Source organism: Emys orbicularis, chromosome 1 (genome assembly GCF_028017835.1).
Source record: "Emys orbicularis isolate rEmyOrb1 chromosome 1, rEmyOrb1.hap1, whole genome shotgun sequence".
Lineage (NCBI taxonomy): Eukaryota > Metazoa > Chordata > Testudines > Emydidae > Emys > Emys orbicularis.
This window is the reverse complement of record NC_088683.1, coordinates 271,321,639-271,346,359: the sequence shown is the minus strand read 5'-3', so window position 1 is coordinate 271,346,359 and position 24,721 is coordinate 271,321,639. Positions and strand designations below refer to the sequence as shown.

Here is a 24,721-nt window from a genome sequence, read left to right as displayed (position 1 = left end):
GCACTCGAAGAAGAAAATGTTTTACTTTAAACTGTTAGTTGATAGCGGTGTACTGTAGATGCACGTGGCATTCGGTAAAAATGAGCAATCTGTTACACCAAGTCTGTAATATGCATTTGTTAGAAATTAATGATGGGACATACCCTTTCATGTTCTATGCAGCAAATTAATTACACTGGTGCTTAGCATTATGGGGCAATAAAGCAGTGTAATGGAGAAGTCCCTGCATTTTCATTATCCCCATCAGATGCAGTAGTGTATATATTATGGGCTGGTATAGCCTGCTGTGTTTTTAAGTGACTTGACAAAGTATTAAGCAGCAGGCAAAGTGCTTTGGTTCAAGTGACAAATCAGTGGGGCTAGCAGATGATCTAGCCATACAAGAATGAATAGAAATCTTATTTGTGCTTTGTTTGTAAAAGATAGTGTGAATCACTGGGGCATCAGAAGTATTCTTTCTAGCTTTTGTTTTTGAATACCTTACTTGAAACAAAATCACACTCTTGTCAAGTGTCTAATATAAATTAGCTAGCACCTCCTGCTGTCTTGCACAGAAACAGCAAAAAGATAAATGTAACACCTGCTGAGAAATACCATCTGCTTGAAAATAATCTTGATGCAAAGACTTTTACTTAGGAAACATAAGAGTCTTAGACTTATGAGACTCTCAAGATTATAACACAGTGAAGGGGAAAGTGCTCATTACACATAAAATGCAAATCAGGGCCTGTTGAAGAATATTAAAATTTGAAGTCTAAGTATTTCACTTATTACTTTATAGCAATAATTCAATTTTCTTATGAAGAAATGTTTTGTTCTTCTAAAAGAAGAAATCAAATCTAGAAAAACTACTTCTAATTCCCCAGTGATTCAACATGCTATCTCTTATGAACAAAGCACAAAACAAACTGCATACCTCTTTAAAATGCCTAGTCCCTTTGCACAGTCATTGCAGTATTTTGCTTGTTATGTATCTGATAAAGACTGCATGCTGTTGAAATAGAAGCAGTATTCATCTGATGAAGTGAGAATTCCAAGTAGAAGCACATATATTATGTATGGGATTTAAAAGCAAAATTTTATTTATACGCTATATTGTTTCTTCCTAAACCAATATAACCGTATGGTATGTACGTGTCTGCATAGATTTCAGATGATTAGCTGTTCTGTTGTCATCATAAACCCATGTAAAAGGGGGCCTTGTAGCATATGCTGCTTGGGCACCAAGGGCTGAAAACAAATGCACATTGAAGATAGGTCCTATATAATGAAACCTCCAACTGCATTGAGTATTTAAGACTAGTGGTATAACTGCAGTGGCCTCTTTCCAATGCTGATTGTTGCAACCTGCCTGCCAATTGCTGTAAACATCCTAGCTGCAGAATGCTCTGATTATGCCCTTGCCTCTTCTATATTTCTCTTTAGTTGCTGTAGCATAGATTCCAAGGCCCTAGGACTATTGTGATAATCTAGTCGGACTGCCATAGGGCTATCTGAATTAATTCTTACTTAAATTACAGCATATCTTTTAGGCAGAATATCCAAACTTGATTTTAAAATTGCCAGTTAGGGGAAATCCACCATTACCCTTGGTAAATTGTTCCAATGGTTAATTATTCTCACTGTTAAAAATTTTTGCCTTATTTCTTGTCTAAATTTCTCTAGCTTCACCTTCTAGCCATTGGATCTTGGTATACCTTTGTCTGCTAGATTGATAAAGGGTTTTTCAGAGTTTTGTTCCCCATGTAGGTATTTAAGGCCAGAGCTACAAAGGGACTTAGGTGCCACTGAGATCCATAATCTCCTGCTTGGCTGCTGCCTAACCCCATAGGCATCTAAATTGGTGCCTACATTTTTGCTGTAAAAGTCCCCAATGTATCTGTTTCTGCCTCTGGGCATGCATGCTGCTTTCTCACTCTAGGCACCTGGACAAAGTCCCAGCATGAGCCACAAACTAGATAAAGACAGGCATTCTCCCACCTATCTTGTCGACAGGGCCCAATCTGCATGCTTAGAGGGCATTTTAAGCCAATTTAAAATACAAGGAGGTGGAGGTTTGGTGCTATAGTAATAACTGGGCCTACAGATTTACCCTGATTATAAGATCAGCTGTAAAAAATAAGTAAAAGTTCATAAAATGTCATCGTAACCTATAACAATAAATGTTCATGGGGAAAAAGTGCTAAAGGGAGACAAAAACCTAAATTAGTCTAAACAAAAAGGCCTATTAATATAACTCAAGGCCTGTGTTAAAATCATTCCTAATAAATAAGAGAAGTGTGGGACCAGAAATTGATGAACCCAAATTGGTGTGCCAGAAATAAGGCCTAACTGGTAAAACAAAATAATAAAAGGACAGTCTGTTCCACCTGCTACTTCCGTTTGGAGACCTTACAAAGAGGCTTAAGGTGGAGGGAGGGAAGAAACTTTTTTACCATCACCACAGATGCAGTGGATGGATTTTGGGGTGACACCAGACCTTAATACTCCACTGGGATGCTCAATCATTATCGCTGCACCAGTGAGGACCCCAGCCTAATATGTGTGAGATCCTACTCTTTCTTCTTCTGCTTTGTGTGTCCCTTTCTGTCCCCCACTGTCTTCCTCCTATCTACTCTCTCTCTGCTTTTTACCTGATCCTGAAATCAACTGCGCTGCATGGCACCCACACCACAAGCTCTGCTCGGCCTGAGGACCAGTGAAGGAGCAGGACCTGCCAGACCAATCAGATGGTGTCTCTGCCTTGGCAGGTGACTTGGGGTACAGAGCAACAGCTGTTGTGGTGGACCTTGCAGCCTAAAGCACCTGTCCATGATTCACATGCCACCCCGTATCCTGAGAACATCAACAAAAGCCATATTTTCCCCATCTTTGCTATCCTCTCTCTTCTCTCCTGTGTGTCTGTTTTGTCAAAAGCAGGAAAGTGACTCATTTCAGACTCAGAGCTGAACCACAGAGCTAACCTTCCCCACTAAAAGAGATTGTTTAATAAAATAAGACTCTAACCAATATTCATCCTCCTGAAAAAGACTTTAATACAGAGGTCCCCAAACTGTGGGGAGGAACGTTTGGGAGGGTGCAACTGGGGCCCAGGCCAGCCCCCACCGTGGGCCAGGAGGGAGCACCACCCAGCTCTGCTCCTGGCCCCATGCCCAGGGTCCCAGCTGCCAGCCCCGGCCTCAGCTCCCTTGCCCCTCTCCGCGTCCCCACCTCCTCGAGCTGCGGCGCCGCTCCTGGTCTTGGCTCCGGGGAGGGCATGGACAGGGATAAGGGTGTGTGTGTGTGAGAAAGTTTGGGGACCATTGCTGTAATAGGTTTTGATTAACTTTGTTGTGCATTGTCACTGAGTTTTGCTTTTTGCCTTGTTTTAATCAAGGGGGGACCTCTAACCTGTGGCATGAATTTTCTGATGTGTTTGCCATGGTAGTGAGGAGGCTGAGGTCTCTCTATACCAAACCTTGTTTATCACTGTCTAGGCTCATGTTAACACCTTTTACCTTCTGGCCCATATATTCTATCTAAAGTAATCCAACAGGGCCTCCCTGATAACTGTTCTCCCAGTGGTTAGAGCCCGTACTCCGGAAGTGGGAGCCCTGGGTTCAATTTCCCTCTTCTCTGCCTGCAGGGAGAAAAGCTTTGAATAGGAGTCTCCCCCCTCTCAGGAGAGCACCCTAACCATTGGTGCGGGGCTCCCTCTCTCTCTCCTGTTGAAACTGTTCCACTGTGGAATACATCTCTGGTGTTTCTTGCAAGGTGCCTAAGCTGAGTGGATCGCAGACAGAAGAGAGGCACCTCCTGCAACCTGGATTTAGGCACCAAGCTCTGTGGGAGGGGTGAGGCTTAGGACACACCCCTTTCATTATTACCCATTGGTGAGTTTAGGCAGCTTCACAGCTAGCATGCTGGCTTTTGTGGAATCTCTTTTCAGGTGCCTGCCTTTCCCTCTGCATTGCACGGAGAGCCTAAGCTTTGTGGATTCCTGTGATTTTTATAAAAGTTGGGTGTTACAACACTGCGTGTAGCAACACCTAAGTCCTCTTACATACTGTGATCAAATCATCCTTTATCTTTCTCTTGTTTAAGCGAAACTGTTCGAGTCCCTGGAGTCTGTCACTATAAGGCATGTTTCCCAATCTTTTATTCAATGCACCCTACAAGGAAACTTTCTTCTGACCAACCACTAAGTCCCATTTCCTCCCTTCCCTACCCATTCAAAAAAGTGCTTGATCCTCACTTTCCTTAGATCCATTTAGGGTCCCACTTCAATCAAAGTCTAAAATTAAAGTCAGGATCCTCACATAATCCTTCTCCCCACAAGTACTTGGTCCTGAATTCCTTCTCTCCACCCTCTTTGCCCCATCCCAAACAAGACCTAGATCCAGACTTCCTTCTGATGCCTTGGGATGCTGCCAGTTTCCAGGTGTGCTCCATATTCGAAGGATTAAAAACTACAAGTTAATTTCCTTGCTTTGGTGAGTTAGGCCTTGCCTACGCTGGGTTAGCCAGGAGTGCAAACCCCCTAGTATAGACAAGATTTACCTTGGGGCATCACAATTTGTTTGAGCATCTGAGGGATTCCAAAGAGCATTAAGAAACCATAGGCAGATAAAACAATGAGCTTCATTGAGTAAGAGTCAGAATATAGTTCTTGTCTGATACTTACAAATACCAAGGAAAATATGACAAAATTAAGACTTTTTCATAAAGTTTCAGCAATTAGTTTTGCTGCTTACAAATAATAGTGGCAAAACATCTGAGTTCTAGGGATAGGGTTAGTACTTAATCTAAACTGAGTGATTGTTGTTTTTTTAAGTAAGGTTGATTTAGTGAGGTGTATAATATGCTCTTACATTCATTTTTATGGGCAGCTATTCAAGATTATGAAACTGCTCAGGCCAACAGTGAAAATGACCAACAGATTCGTGAAGGCCTAGAGAGAGCCCAGAGGATGTTGAAGCAATCTCAGAAGAGAGATTATTACAAAATTTTAGGAATAAAAAGGTGAGATGAATGTCCAGAATGTTTTTTACATAGTCGGTCGCTAATCAAATAGTCTAACGTTTGCCACTTGTATTTATGCTTTTTTGGGTATCTTTCCCTATTCTCTCTCCCTCCACTTTAAAATTGTTTAGATTTTACGTGGTCATAAGGTTGTTGTTGTTGTTTTTTTCTTCAGCCTCTAAGTAGCATTTGTTCAGAAAGTCTCCTAATAAGGAATAAAGAAGTGCTAACTGGCAATAAACAGGGAAATAATCCCTCATTAGCAAAGAGTTCCAAATATAATGGAGCAAAAAGGTTGGCAACCAGTTTGGGAAACCAAAGAATGACAGAAGAGAATTATGGAAGGGAAGAAAAAGTTAAAATTCATTTCTGAGAGCACAGTAGCTTGGGACAGTTTAAGAAGACTTGCTGGAAAAAAGCTAGTAAATACCTCCTAAAAATTCACTTCTGTCATGGGCCTGATCGAAACAAACGTAATGATTTTTATTTAAAAAAAACAAACAAACAAACAAAAAAACCATACTGTTGTGCACATTCTTTACCAATCTTATTTTCGTGACCCTGCCTGTCCTCTTTCAATTTTGTGTTTGACTCAATTGTTATATCATCTCCGAATCTATTGTACACTCTTCAGCTCAGAGACGTAAACAAAAAGTTAAGATATTGAACAACTAACATTCTCTTGAGTACTTAATAATAATAATAACAATAATAATAACAATTAATAAATTATGAGCTTTCCGAGGAAAGTAAACTGAAAAATTGGGTTTGTTTTACTTAAAATCGCAACCTGTTTTCTACTACTCTTATTAGAGGAAGCCATTACTGTCAGAGAAATCTTGACTGCCAGCAGCAAAATGTTAACTAGTGAATATTTGGTTTTCTGGGTGCCTGTTAGTCTGTTGTATCACCATATTTATAACTACATCGCAAGCTCATTAATGTGGCACATGAACAGTTGGAAACTTTATAAGTAACTTAATTTCCTTCCTCCCCAGAAATGCGAGAAAACAAGAAATCATAAAAGCATATAGAAAGCTAGCATCTCAGTGGCACCCGGATAACTTCCAGAATGAAGAGGAGAAGAAGAAGGCAGAGAAAAAGTTTATTGATATAGCAGCTGCTAAAGAAGTACTTACTGACCCAGGTATTGATTAAATTTACACAGTGGTTCTTTTCAGAATAATGGACGGAACTAACACAACTGTGATGTCCATTATGACCTATTATGATTTAGTTGGGGTTGGTCCTGCTTTGAGCAGAGGATTTGACTAGATGACCTCTTGAGGTCTCTTCCAACCCTAATCTTCTATGATTCTATTTTTGTCACGTTATCTGCCATGAAATGGCAATACAAGAATATCATACTGTTTTAATGACTTCAATAAGAACCCAAAACAGACTTCAAACACACACCTGAGTAATAAATGGAAATAGGGAAGCTAGCCATTCTAAACTACATATGATCACCTTGTATTTCCCTCTCTCCTCTAACCAAAATCCAAGTTCTCAAAAAATAAAACCAAACAATTGAATTTCAAAGATGGTATAAACTAGGATAGATTTTTTTTTTCTAGAAAGCTGAGGGAAGTTGGATAAAATTCATGTGGTCTTGTTCCATTTTAATGATAGTTTGGCTTAAAAACTCTGAACTTCTGTTTTGCCTCAGCAAAGACTGGTAGTTTTGTCTAGTTTGGCAAGGAGATTATTATTTACCTATAAATCACCTGCACAATACAGAATCCACTGAATTGCTAAATCCACATCACAGATTTTTCTATCTGTAAATTGCAACGTCTGCATTGGCCAAGATAGGGGAATAAAGAGGGTGAGCTACAAATGGGCTGTCGGGTCTGGGGGAGGGAGGAGTAGGCGCTGAAACCACTGAATGGCCTGAGGACTGTAATGGAGCTGTTGAATTAGTCCTAGAGAGTTTACAACTTCTGTCTCAACTTGAATAGATCTAAGGACCCAGGTCACTATGAGAAGTTTTTAAAAGGGTTAATGAAAAACATAAAACAATGCCCCAACACACCCCGGGTGATAACAAAGTAAGGGGGAGAAAGGAAAGTCTTCTAATAGTGTAGTAACAGTCCTGTTATTTTTCATCTGAGAAGTAGTATAGAGGCGAGGCCCTGTAATTCCACCACAAATCAGTGGAACTATGGTTAGTAGCACAGGGCAGGAAAGACCTGTTCAGACTTGCAATGTGTTTATAACGGGAAGCTAAAATTCTGCCTCTGTTACTGGAACATGGCACAGAATAACGGGTTGATCTTAACTTTTATCCCGTCCTTTTGGCCAGGAAGGACATTAAAACTTCAAAATGGTTCTTACTCACTTCTCTTTAAATTGAGTGTTAAGACATTCCTGGGTTGGTGTTTTATTTTCTGTTATACATACCAAACGTGCACTGTAAGGCATAAGGTCACAAGCAGAAAAACTTCAGCTATCCGTGGAATATATTAATGGACTAAAAACACACCGTAGAATACCTTAATGCTATTTTAATGACTTGCATTTAAAAACAGAATAAAAGTTATTTTTCAGAGTTCTCTTTCTGGGACTTCTTTTCCCACATGATAGTGGAGAAAATATTAAGGCACAATTTTTGCTCCCATCAAGTTTATGTCCAAAACCAAAAATTTCTTGGAAAATACTCTTAGAGGGTTCTAACATTTAATTTTGAAAGTGTCCATATTAAGTACACTCAGATGGAATTGGGCAGAGGCTAAATCAGAAGCTTCTTGTATTCCTGTCTTCTGAAAAGCAAAACAATCCACAAACTAGTCCAGCTACCCGTGAAAAACAGTTGGGACTGTGATATGGTCACTCTGTTGAAGTGATGTGAGACCTCCTCCCCACCCTCTAAGGATCTGCTCTTCAGCTTGGGATGGAAGGGGGAGGAGGGGGGAGAGAATATAGCAACCAAAAATAGGAGGCAGTTTTTCACTAATAGTTGCTGCTGGCCACTCTGTTTAGCAGCTCTTCCCTGTAGCTGAGCTGCTATCAATACCATGTTTCTTTGAAAAATCTACATCAGGAACATTAATCAGCCCCAATTTATCATCAAAATAAACTCTGTTTTGAAGGCAGAAAAGCTTGCAGTGGTGCTAGTGAGTGGAGTGACATGGGGGAGAAGTGGCTATAGCTTTTAGGTTGTCTCCCCTCCACCTCCCTATTTAATACCTTTAGTATGATGGGGGCTGAGAAATGGAATGACAATTAAAGACTGTTTTATTTACATACTGGGTGGCTGGGGTATTGATTAAACAAGTGCATCTCAGTTACAGAGTACAAATCACAGGTGTGACCTCACCAAGAAGACCTAACCAGCCAATTGGCACACTACTTTGCAGAGGTTCCAAATTTTGTCTAATACACACTCCTCCCCATCTTTTGTGCTGCTCTGGGAGGGCAGGAGACTTGCACTTTCAAAACAAGGCCTGGAGGGTGTTTATAAACCCTAGAACTAATTCAGTGACTACAGATCTTATGAGAAACTAACACAAATTATTGTGAAGAGGCTTTCAAAAGGCTGTCTGGAATCGCAAACCTGCCTGCCTGCCTGCCTACCCAAGACTCTGTGCAGAGCTAGCAGCAAGTAGATAAATTTTCTAGTTAATGATCAGTTGGATGATGTGTTAAGGGTTGACTAATTGGGTAGATCTTATGTGAAATTTAAGAGAATATTTTTTCATTTTTTATGTCTTTGTTTGCGGGGTAGGGGGGAGTCGGCATGTTGCTTTTGCAAGCCGTATTAAAGGCTCTCAAGCCCTCATACTAAACTACTTTAAGATTTTCAGAAGCAGCGTAAAGGGTTTAAATTAGGGCTGTCAAATGGTTTAAAAAAATCGCACTTAATCGTGAGATTAAAGAAGTCATGATTAATCACAGTTTTAATTGCACTGTTAAACAATAATAGAATACCAATTTTAATTTATTGTAAATATTTTTGGACGGTTTCCTACATTTTCAAATATATTGATTTCAGTTACAACACAATACAAAGGGTACAGTGCTCTCTTTATATGTTTGATTACAAATATTTGCACTGTAAAAACAAACAAGAAACAGTATTTTTCAATTCACCTCACTTTATGGTGAAAGTGCAACTTACAAATGTAGAATTATTATTTTTACATAACTGCACTCAAACAAAACCATGTAAAACTTTAGAGCCTACAAGTCCACTCAGTCCTACTTCTTGTTCAGCCATTTGCTAAGACAAACAAGTTTGTTTACATTTACAGGAGATAATGCTGCCCACTTCTTATTTACAATGTCACCTGAAAGAGGGAACAGGTGGATTTTGCTTGATAGTGATCCAAAGCAGTGCAGAACAATGCACCTTCATTTTCATCATCGAAGTTGTATGCCACCAAGAGAAGGTTAATTTTCTTTTTTGGTGATTTGGGTTCTGTAGTTTCCACATCAGAGTGTTGAACTTTTAAGACTTCTGACAGTATGTTCCACACTTCATCCCGCTCAGATTTTGGATGGCACTTCAGATTCTTAAACCTTGGGTCAAGTGCTGTAGCTATCTTTAGAAATCTCATATTGGTACCTTCTTTGTGTTTTGTCAGATCTGCAGTGATAGTGTTCTTAAATCGAACAACATATGCTGAGTCGTCATCCGAGACTGCCATAACACAAAATATATGGCAGAATGCAGGTAAAACCATGGAACAGGAGACATACAATTCTCCCCCCAAGGAGTTCAGTCACAAATTTAATGAACACATTTTTTTAACAAGCATCATCAGCATGGAAGCATGTCCTCTGGAATGGTGGTTAAAGCATGAAGGGGCATATGAATGTTTAGCGTATCTGACACTTAAATACCTCTTCCAATGCCGGCTACAACAGTGCCATGCCAACGCCTGTTCTCACTTTCAGGTGATATTGTAAATAAGACGTGGGCAGCATTATCTCCCGTAAATGTAAACAAACTTGTTTGTCTGAGGGATTGGCTGAACAAGAAGTAGGACTGAGTGGACTTGTAGGCTCTAAAGTTTTACATGGTTTTGTTTGCAGTTATGTAAAAAAAAATTCTACATGTGTAAGTTGCACTTTCACGATAAAGTGAGGTGAATTGAAAAATACTGTTTCTTTTGTTTGTTTTTACAGTGCAAATATTTGTAATCAAAAATATAAAGGGAGCACTGTACCCTTGTATTGTGTTTGTAACTGAAATCAATATATTTGAAAATGTAGAAAAACGTCCAAAATATTTACAATAAATTAAAATTGGTATTCTATTATTGTTTAACAGTGCAATTAAAACTGCAATTAATCACAACTATTTTTAATTTGGTTTGTGTTAGTCATTTGAGTTAACTGCGATTCACAGCCCTAGTTTAGGTACTTTTCATTAATATATCTAAATCCCCTAGAGTGCTTTGAAAACATCAACTGTTAAAACATAAGTCACTCTATTATAATTTATCAGTAAAAGTATACTGGCAAATTAAACTGGCAGTTTCTGTGGTAATAGGATCCATAGACATGCCAGTAAATAAACCAAATTAATTATTGCATCTGTCTGGAGTTAGGGACACTTTAAAACTACTTATCTCTTCCTCTTGTCCTGCTGGAGGTACCAAAATACTCTTGATTGGTAGACTGTTTCTGTAATGTGTGAAGTCTGTGTCTTTTTTTTACCATGTATGTATATTTCCTTAGAAATGAGGAGGAAGTTTGATGCAGGAGAAGATCCATTGGATGCAGAAAGCCAACAGGGAGGAGGAAACCCTTTTCACAGAACCTGGAACACATGGCAAGGATTCAGCCCTTTCAGCTCTGGAGGACCATTTAAATTTAAATTCCACTTTAATTAGAACCAAGACTATTTTTCTGTAACTGCCACTGATTTACTTAATACTTTTATTTAAAAACTCTGTCCAGGATTCAACAATTTAAATTTCATATATGTTGCTCTTAACTAAAGAGTTACTTTATTAGAAGGAAAGCTAGCTCTTTAATATTACAAAAAAATAAAAAGTTTTGCTGCAGTGTGAATTTAACAATCCTATAATGGTGAGTGGGTGGGCCAGGATTTTGTTAGCACTAATATATTTGTAGTAGTGCATGCAGAAATCCTGACTACTACTGAGGAAGAAACATTAAGACCTGGAAAACATATAAACACATGCTTAAATCCTATCAAATTCAATGACACTTAAGCATATGCTTAAAGTTAAGAATGTGCTTAAATGCTTTTTGGAAGTAGAGCCTAATAGAGGTGTAAAAAGTTACTATGTATACCAATCTTTATATTCACAAATGAAAATGAGAGTTAGTGTATGCAGGGTAATGATCCATCTTTCAGTATTCTTAAAAAGAAAGACTAATGACTTGACCAACTACTGCATTGTGTTATTTTTGTTACACTGATGCCGTACGTAGAGAGTGAAGAGTCCACCACAGATTTATTTTAAAAAGATTATTTAAAACCAGATTGTTACTGTTTGAAAATGTCTACCTACTTATATTTGTTTGGTAATCTGAAATCAGTTGGAATGATTGGTCTCTATTCTAACGGCATCTGTCAAACATGAAAGTAAAAAATTCCCTCATTTTGAACATGTTGCTTCTGAATTATACTTAAATAGCCAGAGTTTCTTGATTGGTTTTGTATTTTGTACTTTTTACACAAAACCTGCTTGAGATTTGAGCAGGGCAATTTAATGTGATACTTCCCCAAATATGCAGCAACTTGCATCTGATTTTAATAAATACTTTAAAATAAGGAGAAATGTGTAAAAGGTAACTTCTGCTAGTGCCCAATTCAGGATCCATATAAGTTTAAAGTGACTGTGTAGTAGGTTATAGATCCAAAATGTACTAGAGCCTGGCATCTGTAAAGGAAAAGAGTCTGAAGCTAGGGTTGCACCTTATTAAAACCTCACTTCTCTTCTGGGTGACAGGCGGACAAAATAATGTGCGCCATGCCATGCAATTGCATGAGGTCCTTGTGAAGCAGCCAAGGTATCCATTCCTTGCTTGTTTGGCCAAAATAAATCCGGTTTTATTTTAGGCCAAAACATGTGGACTGAGTTGTTTAAACACAAATGGGATACAAATGTGACTTTGATGATTGGTGGTGGTGTGGCAACTGTAAACTATAACAGTCAAGTACACAACTGAGTATTCTCAACAATCTAATTGTGAAGGTAGAAAAATAATGAATGGTTAATAACTGGTTTCAATAGAAGCCAGTCTTAGAATGGCTGAACTTTAAATCAAGAACATGTTAGTAAATTCCATTACTATATTTCAAACAACCTAGTTAAATATGAACCTTCTCTCAGTCCATCCTTCCAACTCATGTTTCACTGAAAGCATGGTGAGGAATTGACTTAGTAAAACAAAAGTATCTTTGAAGAATTGAGCATGCTACTTGAAAGAGTAATTGTACCACTACAGAGGCAGGTGTTATCCAAGCATATGTCCTGTTTTCCTATATTATACCACATACTTCAGTGTTTGAATGTAATTCTGCAGTCACATGGCTCACTGAAATGCACTTTGACAAGTATTTAAAGTGAATGACCACATCGCACCTTTCCGTGTGTGTATGTGTGGGAGCATTGCCTGGTTTGCCGGGGGGGATGGGGAGGAATAGCACTTTATGGGTGGAGACTGGGAGAGGCTCAGAAGCTGCTGCAAAAGAGGGAGAGGGAGAGTGTGGCAATGCTGACTCATCCCCGGGGAGTGGAAGGGCTGGGGAATTGAAAAGGGGCAAGCCAGGCAGGAGAAGCCCCTTTTTCCCTGGACCAGGCAGAGCAGCACCCACACTCCCTCCCCTTGAGGTGGCAAAACCCCAGGTGTGGTCAGGACCTGCTGTGGGCATTGCATTAGCTGCTCCTCTCTAGGGGGCCAGGGGAGGACTTTTCCCCTCACCACCAGATTGGCCAAGGTGGAGCTGGGTTTTTTCTTCCTTCTCCACAGCAGCTTTGTGGGGGGAGGGGCTTGTTATGGTGAGTAGGGAGAGGAGTTACATAATGAGTTGTTACATTATAGCTTAAGTGTGGGGCGGATGTCCAGTGCAGGTGCTCCATTGGGAAGGGAATACAGTGGCTGGATAAATGGCTTGGTAAAGGACTTAAAAAGGTGTTTATTAAAGGAGCCAAATGGGGTGGGGAATTGGGGCTCTTATGATTGGTATGGCAGTGAGGCAACCCCCTTTCTTATAGCCCACCTTAACCTTTGTTTGGGGGGAGGGGGATGGTAAGGTCCCAGCAATGGGTTGGCTGTGGGACCTGAATGGGAAAAAAGGGGAGCTGGTGTAAGTCCCCCGGGTGTATATTGAATGAACATGGAGTTACCTGTACTGTACACTTTTCTTTGCCAGATAGTCCCAGCCATCTAATAATAAAGTTGCTGCCTGATTAAACCCATATCAAATGTGTCCTGTCCTTTTTTCGATATAGCAGGACAATGTTATTTTCTTCCCCTTAAGTTCATGATTAAACTGAAAACATTGGTCCCTACTTTGTACAGTAAGTTTATCTTGTCAATAATATTTTGTAACACCGTGTTACAGATTTAATCTAATCCATTTGGCTTTCCTGCAAAAGGTAAACTCAAAGCTTTTTTTATGCTGTTCTAAGATAGTTTGACCCATAGGTCAGTTACTGTGTGTAAACACAGCTGTTTGCCTTATGTAGTGGGCAGGGGTCTAAGTAACTTTTATTTCAAGTCAATATTTAAAATAGTTGTGTGTCTACACAAGCTAATTTCAGTAAGCCCAACAAACAGCATTCCTCTGTGCGGTAGAGCACATGCAGCACAGAACTATAGCTGGATTACAGAGCACTGCATATTTCCTTTCAAAAAACCCAAAACATTCATTTCATCTCTCTCCCCTTTCCACAGGCCATGACTGAGGGAAGAGAAAGTTACTCACCTTGTGCAGTAATGATGGTTCTTCGAGATGTGTGTGTTCCTATGGGTGCTCCACAACCCACCCTCCTCCTCTCTACTTCAGAGCCTTTGTCAATGACTCTACAGTAGAGAAGGAATTGAGGGGCGTTAGCTTCATGGCGTGGCATGAGGAGAGACAGTGCATGTATGGGCCTAACGAATACTGATACCAAAGTTCTCTGATCAGCAGCACAGAACAAGCACACCTACAGTGGAGCACCCACAGGGGACACATGTCAAAGAACCATCATTACTGCACAAGATAACTTTCTCTTTTTCTTCGAGTAGTGTCCCTATGGGTTCTCCACTGTAGGTGACTCCCAAGCAGTATCCCCACTGAAGGGCTGGGTCAGTTACAGATGACCATACTGTGGAGCTGAAGATAGCATCGGAGGCGAAGTTCCCAGTAATCACAATGTTCCGTGAAGGTACGGACTGATGCCCATGTTGCCGCTCTACCTATTTCTGAGATATGGATATTCTTGAGGAATATGACGGATGAGGAGATTGAAATCGTGGAGTGGGTTGATCTGTAGGCCTAGTTATTTGAACAAGTCTATTGCGGTTTTGGTAACCTGGCGAGCCTCGATGAAGGAGCAGGCTCGGAGGAGGCAATAATCAAGGTAGGGGTAGATTGTGATCCTCTGGGAGTGTAGGTGAGTGGCCACTACTGAGACAACCTTGATGAATACCCTCGAGCCGACGATAGTCCGAAGGGGAGTACTCTGTACTGGTAGTGGTCTTGTCCTAGGGTAAATCTGAGGAACTGTCTGTGGGAGGATGGAAATAAGGGTCCTGAAGATTGGGGGTGAAAACCAGTCTCCCTGTTCCAATTCTGGAATAATCATTGTTAGAGTGATCATCTTGAATTTTTGAGCTTTGATAAACTTGTTGAGTGTTATGAGGTCTAGTATGGGTCTCCAATCTCCCTTCCTCTTGGGTATTAGAAAATAGCAAGAGTAAAAACTTTTGCCTTGTAGATGTTGAGGTACTGGTTCTATGACTATTAACTAGAGGACGTGATCTATTTCTTGTCATAGTAAACTCTCTTGAGACGGGTCCCTAAAGAGGGACAGGGAAGGATGTTGTGGAGTGGGGGAAGGTAAAGTGGATGGAATACCCATTGTGAATTATTTGCAAGACCCATTGGTCCGATGTTGTGTGTTCCCAGGTGCTGCAGAACATGGTAAGATGATAGGCAAATGGATAGGATAGGTTGGTCAGTTGTAGGGGTTGAAGGGAGTGATCTGATACCTCGACCAACACATCAAAATTGATGTTTGGAGGCAGATTGTTGCGACGTGGAAGGTGGTGGACCTGATGGCTTGCATCTGGAGAACCTAGATTTCTTTCTTTGAGATTCATAAAAACGTTGTCTGGTACTGAGATGTATGGGATTTATGTTGGGGCTGCAAACTAACTTTTCTCTTTTGTTTAGGCGTGTAGATACCTAATGAGCAGAGAGTGGCCCTGGAATCTTTAAGGGTATGGAGGACGCGTCAGTCTTCTCTGCAAATAGCTTGGTGCCTTCAAAGGGAAGATCTTCAACAGTCATCTGCACCTCTTTAAGGAAGCCAAAAAGGTGTAACCACGATGCACATTGCATAACGACTACTGTGAAGATGGACCAGGCCACTGTATTGGCTGCATCAAAGGCTGACTGGAGCATTTTTTGGCTATCAGCTGCCCTTTCTGGACAATAGCTCATAATTGGTCATGCTGTGACCCTGGGAGCTGATCAAATAAAGCTGTGGAGTTTTGAATAGTTAACATAGTCATACTTTGCTGTTAAGGCTTGATAATTTGTGATTCAAAATTGTAATGTGGCCGAGGAGTAAGCTCTCCTCCCGAAGAGATCCAAGCGTTTCCAATCCCTATCATAGAGGGTAGATCTCATTTGGTGCTGACAGCTCTGGGAGTTTACCGCATCCACAGCGATCGAGTTTGGGGAAGGACGGGAGGAAAAATTGATCTCCCAAGCCAGGACATATGTTTTTATCAGCCCATTTACAAGTAGGCATCACTGATGCTAGGGTTTGCCATATAGTTTTTGTGGGGTCCAGGAGAGCCTCATTGATAGGGATGGCTATTCTGGAGAACGACAAAGAGTGTAGGATGTTAAGGAGTTTGTGGTGAGTGTCCTTGACTTCCTCCAGAGGTATCTGCAACCCAAGTCCTGGAAGAGCTGGAAGTCATCAGCTAAGGATGGTGGAAGGGGCATGACTGCCTCATCTGCCCTGTTCCTCCACAATCGCTTCTGGAGATTGAGGTTCTAGATGCCGTAGCCAAGAGAGAACGTCTCAGGGTCTCATGGGTGAGGCTCAAAGCCCGCGTACTGTGGGGGTGATATGCTGCCAGGGATTCCAGTATGGCCACTGGGGCAGTGGAAAAGGTGGTGGCGCCCATGACTGGCCATACCATGGCAGTGGTGGGGCAGGCTGAGGGTAAACCTGAGGAGCCTCTTGATAGCAGCTATCATAGGGAGCTTGGGAGGAGTGGTGAGAAACAACCTCTTCTGGCTCGCTGTCTGATTCACCGCTAGAAAGTTGGAGGTGCATGGCAGGGCACCGGAGAAGACTGCTGTACTTGGAGAAGACTCAGTATCCAAGCCCTGGTGCTGAGAAGAGGAGACTCTGGTATATCAGATATCCTGAGTTCTCTTGAGTGCTGGAATTCCAGCAGTGCAGACCGACCCGGTGCCATTGGCAGTATGGAGGGAGTCAGGTATCTTGTCCGTACCGGACACCCCAATGCTGGGTGGGGCAGTGATGGTGCCAAAGGTACAGTGCGTACCAGCAGTCTTACCGGAGTGCTCCCTACTCCTATCTTTGTCAGTCAGTACTATTGGCTAAGTTCCTGTTCCCATTAGGGCCTTAGGTGTGTCAATGGTACCTGCCACTCCAGGTCTTTGTGAGCCACGGGTATTGGGTTTGGATTGTCTCGGTACCGATGATACCCAGCGTGCCGGAGATCTTCTGTGGCTAGCTCGGGGCTCATTCTGGAGACTCACCACTTTCTTTTTTTGGTCACTTACGAGAAGGGTCGGCGACTGATTTCTTCAACCCACAGTCCCTGGATGTTGAGGGCTTTGGGGAAGACTCACGACTTCCAGGTGACTTCTGGCACGGATCCAGGGAAGGTTAGAGGGTTGCCTCCATGAAGATGATCTTTTGTTTCAACTCCCTGTCCTTTCAAGACCTGGGTCTGAGTTGTTCACAGAGACCACACTCCTGGGGACCGTGGCGTTCCCCGGGACAGCGTATGCAGCAACAGTGTTTTGTCTGCCACAGGGATGGCCTCTTTGCAAGAGAGGCACTTCTTGAAGCCCGTGAGCTGGGCATACCCTGTTGGGGGAAGGGGTCCCTGACGAAAAATAAGGGTGGGGGTGGGGGAAACAAAACAAAAAAGGTTTTTTGTTTTGTTTTCAAAGAGAAAATAAAAAACTAAGACTGAGGAGACTAAATACTAAAAATGCTAAATAAGCGAATGATTGCAAACAGACTGCTAATGGTTCCGTCTACAGCCAGGGGCAGTTGAAAAGGAACTGAGGAGGGGTTAGCCCAGGTGCTGGTTAGCCTCGTGGCGGGGCACAAGGAGAGACGGCACCTGTGTAGGCCTAAGGGATACTGCTACCAAAGTGCTCTGATCAGCAGCACAGGGATGCAAGTGCACTCTACAGAAGAGCACCCAGAGGGACACTGTTCAAAGAAGAATCCATTTTCCTAATTTGGTATTTTTTGCAACAGAAGCAAAAGAGAAATTTTTTTATCTGCATGTATATCATTAAATAAGGAGGAGCGCTAAAATATAACGTCAAGGGTCAAAGTTTAACATCCCTTTAAGACGAATGGGTCAGTGCACATTTATTGATGCTATCTGGGGCACTCCTACTGGAAAATTGATAAAGATTATTCTGTGTTGACATGCTGTGGAAACTGCAGCATGAAGGGATACATTTTTCTAACAACATACTTCATTTTGGGGGGCAAATAGAATAGGAAATTGTCTGACTTTCATTTCCGATTGTGAAGGAAGAGCCAAGAGCCTGGGCAGTAGAAAGAGATAAATAGAATTCTCTGATTTTAATGCTGTTCATTAGTCTCCCTCATTGTTAGGGAGGAAGTAGACTAGAAAAGGCTGAGTTGACCAAATGGGTGGATGTAAGAAATAGGTACTAAAAGGGAAAAATGTTTAAAACTATTTAGTGTTTTGGTAACAGGAAGTGTTAACTCCTCAGCCCTAGCAGTTAGGGCTAAAGCAAAAATATTACCACGTATATTTGTTGAAGGGTTACTAGCCTTGCTGGCACATTAAAAGTTCATTTTAGGCCTCTCTTGAAAATACTAAGTGTATGATGTAAGATGGCTCCCCCTCAAACAAGTAACAAATTACCTTCGCTAGTTTTTAAGTGACGTGCTGTCTATTGGTGGCACAGGTATAGAAAGTTAATGGTATAAACCACACACACAAGCTGAATAAAAACTCCATAACAGGTGTTAGTAGCACAATAGCGTTTGATTAAAAAAAACTGCTCAGCCCTACAGTTTGAAAATTAAAAAGTAATTTTGACCACTTAAACCCCTAAAAATTGACAGTTTCATTATATTAACCTCACTGCTAGTGACTTTTTATAGTCTATTTTATTTTTAAATAAGTTTCCCAACTTTTTTTTTAAAAAATGGAAAGTTGACATGTTAATGCTTAAGACAATATTAAAATGTGTAATACTGATTTATGGCAAATCCAATATTAAAACAGCCTTGCAATGAATTTATAAACTTGTGACAGAGCTCAAAATTGCCCATGTCACATATTGTCAAGAGCAGGAAAATACCAATTATAACTAGACTGCTTTCAAGTATGTCATAAGTGAAACTGAGTAGCATTTTGCATCATTATCAGATGCCTTTTGAGGAAAGGGATTACAGTTTTCTATTTAAGGAGGTGATTAATAGGAGGTTTCACTGGCAATTAGCTAGTCTGGCAAAGCAAGTTGGTGATGTTTAAAACTAACTGCCTTAATGTGATAAGGAACTGTTTGTTCAGCTTTGCAAAGTAGTTTTATCTAGAAGATCTTTTTTTTTTAAAAGAGTAACATCTTTATATAAATAGAAATGTACATTTACTTTCTTACATCTAAAGAAATAAGAATCACAAATGTTAAAACCAATATTGGTAAGCAGCAAGAAATATGTCCTTGTTTCAAATTAGATGTCTGTTTTCTTGCCAATGGACCATAAGTCTTTTTACAGAGTATCTTCTACTCACAAGTACTCATTTTAGGCTAGTCAATAAGACTTTTTTGAATGAATCATGTGCTGTCAATCTACTATATTTTCATGAACTTTTAACCAATAATAACGATAGGAGAAGGTAATTTGCTTGCCCAAAGTAGCAATTTTATGCTTTAAGAATGAGAAACCTTCAAGTCTAACTTTGCTTATCCAACATCTGAAATTGTAGAATTTTTTATATAAAATCAAAAGAAACCTAAAAATTTAAGAATTATGTTCTCATGTCTAGGAATTTAGGAACTATTTTTGTGGCACTATATTTTCACATTAACTAAATATATTTATGGTGACTGATTGTATTACTGTATTAATTTATTTTCAAGGTTGTAAGTTTCAAATTTGGTCATGAATGCAACAGAAGGCTATGAAAAGTTCAGGTTTCTCATTTAACCAAAATCTGAAAACAGGTACTAACAAAATTCACTAAGCTGTAAAGAACAGAATATGGGGTGATGTAGCAGCTGTACCAGATTTTATACTTGGGTTTGAATCTGTAATCTTTGTGAATAATTTCTCTCTAGCCTGGGGGTGAATATCATTGGCTAAATTAAATACAAAAAATTACTGAATCTCTCTTCAGCTTCATGAAGGGAGCACATTTATGTGTGGAGAAGAGGCACTAATATATAGTAGACCCTTCTAACAGGTTAAGAACACTTTGGAATCCCAACATTGATGAAGTCCCTCAAACAGGAGACTATTACATTGTCCTCTTTTGAAAAAACAAACCACTTGACTGTACTTACCCTACAATAACCATGGTTCTTTGAGAAATTGACATTTATTTCATTTCTGCAAATGCATCCCGTGCATGTGACACTGGAATAATTTCCAGTAGCAGTGTCATTTGGGGCTATAGCTGTGCCCTAGATGCTCACCCACTCTACATAGTTGAGGGCATAAAGGACGGAGCAGCACCAACTGCCCTTCTGTTTCTTCAGTAAAACAGAATTGAGGGGATCAAGTACTCTATAGTAGGGGGAAAGGAGGGCAGGTCCTGGAATACAACACATTTAGAAGAACCACAGTTAATGTAAGGTAAGTAACAATCATTCTCTGTGATTGTCCCCGATTCCACTTCTGGTGACTCCAGTAGAGAACTCATGGCCAGGACGTGGGTGTTTGGAGTCTACTGGAAAAATGACTGCACAACAGCTCTGCCAAAAGGGTGACATTAATTTTGGAGCCCTCTACCAAGGAGTAATGCTGGGTGAAAGTGTGAACTGAATTCCATGTAGCTGCTCTACAAATTTCTGAAATTGGAACACCCCATAGACAAGTTGCAGAGTCTCTTTTATATGTGGTGGAATGGCTGTAATAAGTGCAGCTGGGTCCAAGCAAGCTCTTGTGTTTTAATGCAGTCAGACACCCATTTAGATAAGGTTTGGATGGATATTGGCTGGTCCTTCATTCCAAGCCAAAAACTGACTAGAACTCGTGAATGATTTTGTCCTGCCCAGCTAATAGCAGCGAGTCCTGCCAACATCTAAAGTGTGACGTTTAACTTGCCCCCTGGCTAGTGGGCAGCTAGATCAGTTGTATGAGGTGGTGCTTCCATGAGGATGTGGATCTGTTCTATTGTTTGAGCTGAGGTGATAGACAGAAAGAAAGCTGTCTTCACAGACAGGTGGTATAAAGAACAGGTTGCTAAGGGCTCACAGGGCAATCCATAAGCCTGGATAACTCAACAGTGAGGCCTGGAAGGGTGGAATCTGACTGGAGGAAAGACATGAATGAGGAACTTGGCAGCTGTTGGCTCTGAGAAGACCATTATGACTTTTGATAGGAGGAGGATGAGCAGAATTATCTGCTAAATGTACTCCGGTGGAGCTGATGGACAGTCCTGAATGCTTTAGGGCTAGTAAGTAATCTAGAATATCTATTGAGGTTTCTAATGCAGTAGGTGCTTTTGTGTTCCCACATAGAGAACCTCTTCCATTTCACTGCATAAGTCTTCCTAGCAGAATCCTTTCTACTACCAGCCAAAATGTTCTGGACTTCCATGGAGTAGGTTCTGTCCATGGCCATTAGCTAGCCAGCATCTAGGCTGTGAGGTGCAGCAGTGTTGGGTCTGGGTAGAGGATCTGGTCCGTGCTCTGCATGAGCATGTCGGACAGCACCAGAAGTATGATTTGGGGGTGTGTCAACATTAATCAGAGCAGAATACCAGAATCCTCTGGGCCATGCTGAGGCTATCAGTATAATCAAGGCTGCATCATGCCTGCCTGCCCTCAGGAGTCCTCAATAGACCATTCATGACTGTTTTGAATATTGTTTTTGGAGCTGATCTCCTACGGTATTTTGCAAGGATCCAGGTATGAAGTGACTAAAATAATTCAACCCTGTTGGAGGGGATCTGGTAACAACTATCTGCCACCTTTAAGGCTGTGCCCGAGAAGTTGGGGTTTCCCACAGCTCCCCTAGCTAGTTCCAACAAGCCTTCATTTATTTGTATTGCCAATCTACTGGGGACTGAGGAGCACAGGATGTCTAGCAGTTCACCTGACTTCTTGTGTACTATTTCTGCTAGAGTTTTCAGGGTATCTGCCATGCACTGGAGAAGCTCCAGGAAGGATCCAGTAGATGGCACCCTGGGGGAGGGATAGTGAAGTAACAGCCTCATCAGATAAAGATGAAGAAATCATCATAGCTAAGCTGGACCTCTTGTCTCTTTCAGATCATCCTGTTCAGCATAAATCACACCACCAAGTCACTGGACCAATTGCCTTCCTGAGATCTGTGATGGGAAGGAGAGCTGGGTTTAGAGGCAGAAGCAATGCATGGATCTCTTCTGCCCGTTGTACCCTCATGGGGCCCAGAATGGCCATGATTACATAGAGTATGGTGCTGCAGGCCATAGAGATTACTATGTTCCTCTCAAGACTTCCTGATGCCTGCTCTTGTAGACGTGTCCTCTGGAAATCTAACTATATTAATAACTATAACTAGAACAGTAAACTGACAGAGAAAATCTGTGTGGAGAGACGCAGGTGCTGCAGAGGTTCCATCTCGCAGCCATAGGCAATAAGCAGGAACTGTAGGGTGGTTGCAGCTGCTTCACCCTTTATGCTTTTGGCTACAGGATGCAGAAGGGCATCCAGGTGCATATGGGGCCTTAGACACCGCTCTTGAAAAATATTCTGATCTTTTGTGCATGGGGCAGAAGAACTTAAGGTTTACTAGCTGTAAATTGCTCATTTTACACATGTACCTGTCAATATGGAAGAACTAGTGGAGGTTACTTCTACCCATCCGAATGAGAGGTCACTTAGCTGAGTATATTGCATCTCATTATCTTTCCCCTATAAAACTTCAAAAGAGCAAGAATATAAAGAGTGAATTAACAGTAAATTAGATGAGGGATCCTTGCATCTTGCTGGATTTGTACGCTATGCGAAGATCAATTCTCATCTGTTCTTACATTGACATGCTATGTTCAATGAGCCAATGCACAGCTTCACCACAGAGAGAGAAGATTAAAAGATGTCACAACATGAAGTTGTTCAATTGCTAACTGTTCTTCACTCATTCTTAATCCATTTGTGCCTAGTAGTGGCTTACACATGTCTGACATCCATTGTTGGTGATGAATTAAACTGAAAAAGTCAGCACTAAATTATTACTAACTTACTGCACTCATTCTCTGAAAGAAGGGTGAAAAATATCCAAATGAGTTGTTTTAAGGTTTTAATACCTTTTAATGTAAAATAGCTGAAATAGACGTGCAGAAATTGCTAAGACTGAAAATCAGCCTCTGATTTACAAACATTTAATAGACAAGGTTGATCTCAGTTACAGCAATATAAATCTAATTGTCTCTTGAAATCGATTTGTTAATTAAGTTTACACTATGTAAAAGATAAGAACTGACGAAAGGAAAGCAATGAGTTAAATTTTAGTGAAATTCAGCATATGTATTATTTATTCCACAATTTTGGGGCAGATATATTTTAGCTTATTATTATCTACTTTTTGTTCAGAATCCTTTCAGCAGGCAGCTTTGGATTACAAAGGCTTTATTTCCTTTTCAATCCAATACAATGTGTGTGTTCTTGGCAACTCAATGAAATACATTTATAAATCTAAATAGGTTGGGTAGAGTGTAGACAGCTGGAATTATCACTTAATATAGGAGGACATTCAGATGATTTTTGGTGCCAAACACTGGAACTGGAAGAAGCAAATTTATTTACATGCCTTATCAAGACCACTCGGGCAATCTGTAAAACATATTTTACCAAGACACGCTGACAGAACACTGTTCAAAGGGAACTGGGATTCAAATCAGTAATAACTTAGTCATCTTCAAAGCACCTTACAAATACTAACACACAAATTTGAGTATAAAATGAGCAACTTACCTTGTAATAAGAGAGTCTCTCAGTAGAAAACTTAGTGAATGGTATAGAGAAGGTAGATGAGAAGCTTTTGTCTCATAATACAAGAAAGGAACATTCAGTGAAACTGAAATGTGGCAAATTCAAACCTGATTAAAAGAAATATTTTAATATACTGTGTAATTAGACTCTGGAACTCACTGCCCCAGGAAGTAGCTGAGGTAAAGACCTTAGCAAGATTCAAACAGGGATTGGACACTTACATGAATAACAAGACTATCCAGAGTTATAACAATTAATACTACAAGAGTACTGGAAGAGGTATAAAACTGCAGGTATTAAACCAATCTAACTATTAGGGATTAGAATGAGATCCTCATAGGGGCAGATTATCCCACATATGCCTATTGTGGGGTTTCTTGCACCTCACTCTGAAGCACCTGGGGCTAGCCCAATGGTGTAGTGGTTTAAAAAAAAAAAAAAAAAAAAAAAGTGGGTAACCTAAACTCCATATTCCCCAGATGAGACGTGGATAAACTCAGTTGACCGGAGTTTACTCTTGACTACATTACTGGGCTAGTCTCTATCAGAAACAGGATACTGGACTAGATCAGTGATTCTCAAACTTTTGTACCGGTGACCCCTTTCACATAGCAAGCCTCTGAATGTGACCCTCCTTATGAATTAAAAACATTTTTTTTATATATTTAACACCATTACAAATGCTGGAGGCAAAGTGGGGCATGGGGTAAAAGCTGACAGCTCGCGACCCCCTGAGGGGTCCTTACCCCCAGTTTGAGAACCCATGGACTAGATGGAGTAAGGATCTGATGCAATATGGCAATTTCTACGTTCCTATGTATGTCAGCACCAGTTGGTTCACAGCTTCTGCTCCTGTGCTCTGAAATCTGAATCAAAGGATAAAATCATAATGACAAGCCAGGAAACAAATGAATGTTAGCATCTGTGGGTAGTTAGCAAAAAGCGAATTTCTTGCTCTAAAAGTGAGAACTATACTCAATTTAAAAAAACAGAACTGAAAAACATTTTTCAGTTGAACAGACAACCCACATTTAAACAATATATTCTGAGCTACTCACTGGTTTCTTTATTTGCCTTTTTAACAACAAAGTTAAACGCAGTCATTTTAAATCTAAACTA

At 40.6% G+C, this 24,721-nt stretch overlaps 1 protein-coding gene across 1 annotated transcript in view; it reads left to right on the top strand.

Moving 5' to 3' along the window:
- DNAJC3 (DnaJ heat shock protein family (Hsp40) member C3) overlaps window positions 1-10,841 on the top strand; it is a 62,515-nt gene extending 51,674 nt beyond the window's left edge. The window contains exons 11-13 of the mRNA XM_065423658.1: window positions 4,869-5,001; window positions 6,000-6,148; window positions 10,687-10,841. Coding sequence (XP_065279730.1) covers window positions 4,869-5,001; window positions 6,000-6,148; window positions 10,687-10,841 — 437 coding nt within the window. The remainder of the gene's footprint in view (window positions 1-4,868; window positions 5,002-5,999; window positions 6,149-10,686) is intronic.
- The last annotated feature ends 13,880 nt before the right edge of the window (window positions 10,842-24,721 follow it).